At 38.0% G+C, this 6,178-nt stretch overlaps 1 protein-coding gene and 1 long non-coding RNA gene across 2 annotated transcripts; both read left to right on the forward strand.

Annotated features, from left to right (window-relative positions):
• Positions 1-269: 269 nt before the first annotated feature.
• LOC144549447 (uncharacterized) lies at positions 270-3,323 on the forward strand. Its single transcript, XM_078298187.1, has one exon. It carries the CDS (start codon positions 334-336, stop codon positions 3,286-3,288), a length of 2,955 nt encoding a protein of 984 aa, XP_078154313.1. The 5' UTR covers positions 270-333; the 3' UTR covers positions 3,289-3,323.
• A 321-nt stretch (positions 3,324-3,644) lies between these two features.
• LOC144549448 (uncharacterized) lies at positions 3,645-4,694 on the forward strand. Its single transcript, XR_013509682.1, has 2 exons — positions 3,645-4,107; positions 4,362-4,694. It is a non-coding gene; the product is annotated as an uncharacterized LOC144549448 (long non-coding RNA).
• The last annotated feature ends 1,484 nt before the right edge of the window (positions 4,695-6,178 follow it).

Consider the following 6,178-nt stretch of genomic DNA (forward strand, 5'->3'; position numbering starts at 1 on the left):
CTTTATTGGCCAATACAGAAATGCTTGTATCATCTATAGCAAGAATGCATAGTTTAATTGTAATACTTTTTGGTACAATATTTTGCTTAACTTTTGTATTTATTTGACTAGATGACATGAGATGCCCATGCTAGGACGACTAACCAGCCTTTGCTAGAAACTTTTGGCCCAGAAAAGTCGGCCCGGCCCATAAAAGAGAGATCTTTGTTCCATTGGTCTCCTTATCTTTGTTTATCCGAATCCGATCTTTCCTCGCTTCCTCGCTTCCTTATCTCACTTCTCACTTGAAAGGAAGAAAGAAAGAATCGCTCAAACCAAAAGAAGAAGAAGAAGATGATGCCCGGGCCCGTGCTGTCTCTCACCCCTTTCTGTTCCCTTTCACCTTCAATTTCTCCTCGTCGTGACCTCTGTCTTTGCTGCTATGCCAAACCCAATTCCAAATCTCAACCTCACCGAATCAGCAACAAATCAAAACCAAAACCACCCTCTGTAACTAATTCGCATTACAAAGACATCCTTGAACACTATAACTCTCTCTTGGCTTCTCAGAATCCTCCCACCTCAATCTATCCCTTCAATGTGCACCTTGCTGCCTTGGTTCGTAACTCCGACCCTGCCATTTATTACTTCTTTGACCTTATAACACAAACTGATGGAATCAGTCCTAATGATTATACCTATAGTCTCATGATTAATTATAGTGCCCAAACGAATCGTCTCGATCTAGCTTTTTGTTTTCTTGGAAGACTTCTCAAAGAGGGTCACACGGTTAAGGCCGTGATATTCAGTCCAATAATCAAGGGCCTTTGTTATGAGAATAGGACTAGTGAGGCGGTAGCCATTGTTCTTTACAAAATGCCTAAGTTGGGATGTATACCTAATGCGATATCGTATAACATTCTTATCAAGGGGCTTTGCTCAAAGGGCAGCATTGGTTTTTCCCTTCTGTTATTTTTTAGAATGGTTAAACATGGCAGTGAGTGTAAACCTTGTGTTATCACGTACAGCATTGTTATTGATGAGCTTTGTAAGGCGGGTCAACTTGCTAAAGCATTTGGTTTGTATAGACAGATGTGTCCTGCTGGGGTTAAACCTAATACTAATACATATAGCTTGTTGATTAATGGGTTATGCAAGAATGGTGATATTCCAAAGGCAATCGAGTTGATGCATGAAATGATTTCCAAAGGGTATGAGCCCAATGTCGTGACTTATACCACTCTTATAGATGGGTTCTGTAAGAAAGGTGAAGTTACAATGGCGAAGGAGTTGATGCATGACATGATTTCCAAAGGGTGCGAGCCTGATGTCGTGACTTACAGCACTCTTATAGATGGTGTGTGCAAAAAAGGTGAAATTACAAAGGCAGAGGAGTTGATGCATGACATGATTTCCAAAGGGTACGAGCCCAATATCGTTACTTATACCACTCTTATAGATGGATTATGTAAGAAAGGTGAAATTACCAAAGTAGAGGATTTGATGCATGAAATGATTTCAAAAGGGTACAAGCCCAATGTCGTGACTTACAATACTCTTATAGATGGTTTGCGTAAGAAAGGTGAAATTAAGAAGGCAAATGAGTTGATGCATGACATGATTTCCAAAGGGTGCGAGCCTGATGTCGTGACTTACAACACTCTTATAGATGGGTTATGTAAGAACGGTGAAGTTACAACGGCAAAGGAGTTGATGAATGAAATGATTTCCAAAGGGTTCGAGCTCGATGTCGTGACCTACACCACTCTTATAGATCGGTTATGTAAGAAAGGTGAAGTTACAACGGCAAAAGAGTTGATGCATGGCATGATTTCCAAAGGGTGCGAGCCCGATGTCGTGACTTACAATACTCTTATAGATGGTTTGCGTAAGAAAGGTGAAATTACGAAGGCAAAGGAGTTGATGCATGACATGGTTTCCAAAGGATACAAGCCCAATGTCGTCACTTATAACACTCTTATAGATGGTTTGTGCAAGAAAGGAGAAATTACGGAGGCAAATGATTTGATGCATGACATGATTTCCAAAGGGTACGAGCCCAATGTCGTGACTTATACCACTCTTATAGATTGGTTATGTAAGAAAGGTGAAGTTACCAAGGCAGAGGATTTGATGCATAAAATGATTTTCAAAGGGTGCAAGCCCAATGTTGTGACTTACAATACCCTTATAGATGGTTTGTGTAAGAAAGGTGAAATTACGAAGGCAAAGGAGTTAATGCATGACATGATTTCAAAAGGGTATGAGCCCGATGTCGTCACTTATACCACTCTTATAGATGGGTTATGTAAGAATGGTGAAGTTACAATGGCAAAGGAGTTGATGCATGAAATCATTTCCAAAGGGTGCGAGCCCGATGTCTTGACTTACAACACTCTTATAGATGGGTTATGTAAGAAAGGTGAAGTTACAATGGCAAAGGGGTTGATTCATGACATGATTTCCAGAGGGTGTGAGCCCGATGTCGTGACTTACAACACTCTTATAGATGGGTTATGTAAGAAAGGTGAAGTTACAATGGCAAAGGGGTTGATTCATGACATGATTTCCAGAGGGTGTGAGCCCGATGTCGTGACTTACAACACTCTTATAGATGGGTTATGTAAGAAAGGTGAAGTTACAATGGCAAAGGAGTTGATGCATGAAATGATTTCCAAAGGGTACGAGCCCAATGTCGTGACTTATACCACTCTTATAGATGGGTTATGTAAGAACGGTGAAGTTACAATGGCAAAGGAGTTGATGAATGACATGATTTCCAAAGGGTGCGAGCCAGATGTCGTGACGTACAACACTCTTATAGATGGGTTATGTAAGAAAGGTGAAATTACAAAGGTAGAGGAGTTGATTCATGAAATGATTTCCAAAGGGTGCGAGCCCGATGTCATGACTTACAACACTCTTATAGATGGGTTATGTAAGAAAGGTGAAGTTACAATGGCAAAGGATTTGATGCATGACATGATTTCCAGAGGGTGCGAGCCCGATGTCGTGACTTACAACACTCTTATAGATGGTTTGTGCAAAAAGGGTGAAATTACAAAGCCAAATGAGTTGATGCATGACATGATTTCCAAAGGGTGTGTGCCCAATGTCGTGACTTATAACATTCTTTTAGATGCGTTGTTCAAGAAAGGTGAAATTGTGAAGGCAAAGGAGTTGCTGCTTGAAATGATTTCTAAAGGGTACAAACCCAATGTTGTGACTCATACCATGCTTATAGAGGATCCGTATCCTCCTGAGTACCCTAACTTGTACAGTGAGCAGAAATCTGAACAGTCCTTTTAATCCAGCAGCTTTGATCTTCTAATCTATATAAGAAACGGTGCCCGCTTATCAGCTCTCGCTATCTCTCTTTTCATCAACGTAAGAACCTCTTCTCTCTCATGTCAATACCTTGTCCTCCGCCCAGCTCGACTCAGCCTCCCCCTGGATTTCCTATTCCTCTCTCCCTCCGCCCAGGTCGACTCCTATCAGTATGTTTAAAGGATTGACCTTTGTTTGATATTTATAGAAATTAATGATCCATGATGCACTTGATACCGTGAACAAGCTTCAAACTGCATTGTATCTCGCTGCAGTTTTTGTAAGCGGGCTTCCAAGAAATCCACCTTTCTAGAAATTTGAGTAGAGGTACTTTTCCATTTTGGATAAGAACTACAAAATCATATCATATCAGCTTTTATCTTATAGAACAGAAGTTGATAATATTTTATAAGAACTGTCAAGCTACACAAAAGTGCTTAACAACTCGATAACTTGTCTTTTCTTTATTTTGAAGAAAATAATTCACAAATTAAACCATTCATAAAATGGTATTGTATAAGTTTTTTCTTCCTAACACATGAAAAATACAAATATTAAATTTGAGATTGGTACCTGTACAATGCCAGTTATCTAGTAGCAGGTTCGGTCTGTACAAGTGTTGTGTTGCATAGTGGCGTGAACTTTTGAGAAGGGTAACCTCAACTATGCTTGATTTGTCCTTAATTTGAGCCTAAATTGACCTCATTTTATCTTCATTTATGCAGTTAAGCGTATTTGATTCCCATTCTCACATACAGTACTTGAAAACAACATGTCCTTTAGGTTGAACCCCAAAACAAGGTAAATACACCACATGATTTTCTCTTCTAGATTCTTTTGAAATGCTCAAATCAGCCCATTGTTGTCAGTAAAATATGAGTAAACATATTTCAGGTTCCCTTTTTACCATTTCAATCATTCTTGTGAGTAAAATATTAGTAAGCATATTGCACTTACTATAGATGTGTGATGTGTAAACAAGAAGAGGAATCAGTGGTGTATTTGTTCTCAAAATGTCAAATGGTAAAATGCTTCTACTCGATGGTTTTAAACAGGTTTTCAATACCGCAAGGAGTGCTTCACCAATTTCAGAACAATGTGAGCGAATTAATAATGACTGCACAGGGGCAAAGAAGAACAAGAGAAATAATATTGATAGAAATTTGTCTTTTGGAGGTAGTAGTACGTGAGGATATCCAGAGATCAGAATAAAGAACTAGTAGTGCTAGTAGAACAAGTGCAAGCTGAGCGGATTCTCCTTTGGTTCCGATTAGAAAAAAAATATTGTTTCACTTTTGCTTTGGCAGTTATGAGTCATTTGGGTTCTTATATTTGCTATTTTTTTTTTTTTTGGTTTCTTAGTTCAATTTTTATGTTATGGTTTTCTTTCTGTTTTACTTTTCTGCAAAAAAAACTAAAAAAAAAATTGGTGGCTCAAGAGTCCAGTTAACATGTTTAACCTTAACAGTTTGTTAATCATCAATACAATACAAATTCAAGGGCATTGTTGTCCTTTTCACAAAAAAAATCATAATTTTCTATTATGATTTGATAAGTCATATTGCCAAGTCATATTTCACAAAACTGCTTGTAATCCCTTTAATCCAATCCATTAGCTTTAGAAAGAACAATCCACACCACTGGTATTTTAATCTGGGTTTATACATGCAGTACCAGTTCAACCAAGAGGATCCAATTCAAAATTGAATCCACCTTCTGCAAGGTAAGTGGTATATGTGCTTCTCAGTTTTACTTTTAGTTTAATTAACGTTAGGTTTGGTTGAATTGAAGCCAGGTATGCATTATATATATTTTCTAGTGAAAAGTATCCACACAAAACTAGTTATGGGCATTCTACACTTTCAGTCAGGAATTGGTGCTCTATAATAACTTGACAATTTTGGTTTTCAAAGTGTTCAATAAAAGTGATCAATGGTTAAATAATAGCCTATAAAAGTAACTGGCGACGGTCTCAATATCACGGCCGGGGTTTGTCAAGCTTCCCTATGAAATTTGCCGTGAATCCCCTGAAGATGGAATCCATCACTGATCCGCTTACTAGTAACTTATTATTTTATTGTATTAGATATTTTTATTTCTTTCTTTCTTTCTTTTTTATTGTATTCGATTAAAGCATTTTTTATTATAAGTTAGCAGCAGCGATCCCCACAGATTTGGTCGATTTGGGGAGACGCTGGAGGAAATAATGAGAAGGAAAGAATGCTCGGGCAGGAGAAGTTAAAGGAGACGGAGGCTGCAATCAGGTCCCACCATTTATATAAGAACCCAGAGCCGTATGGCGCTAAATCAACTGACCAGTGGGGCCCGTCAGATAAGTAGCGAATCGTTGAGTCCGAATTGAATCCTGACCCACGAGGAAGGAGGAATCACGGACTCACGGTCAGGATTTTAAATAAAATTAGTTCGGCTGACAGAAGGGTCCGCAAATCGAATGACGAAGGGACCCCCATCATCAGTAAGCCAGCTCAGCCATCTTGGATGTTTTGTTCGCTGAGTCAGCGCCACATGGCATCATACCGTTCGTTTGGAAGATCCGCTTCACCATTTCTTTTGATTCTTCTTTCGTTCTGATCGTCTATAAATACTATATGATTTTTTCCAGTTAGATCAGATTATAAATACTCTATCATTAACAACAAAATTGTTAATTTTGTGATTAATAATTAATTATTGGTTATTGATAAAATGATTTGGAAATTTGAAAAATTAACACGCGTCATATAATGATCAAAATAAATTTACAATTTTAATTAGATATACACAAAATAATCCAAAATAATAGAAAAGAATAATTAGTTCTGTAAGGGTCTTATCTGCATATGTTTAATCTTTTGATCAAGATATATATATA

The sequence above is a fragment of the Carex rostrata genome, chromosome 35 (genome assembly GCF_964058835.1).
Source record: "Carex rostrata chromosome 35, lpCarRost1.2, whole genome shotgun sequence".
NCBI lineage: Eukaryota > Viridiplantae > Streptophyta > Magnoliopsida > Poales > Cyperaceae > Carex > Carex rostrata.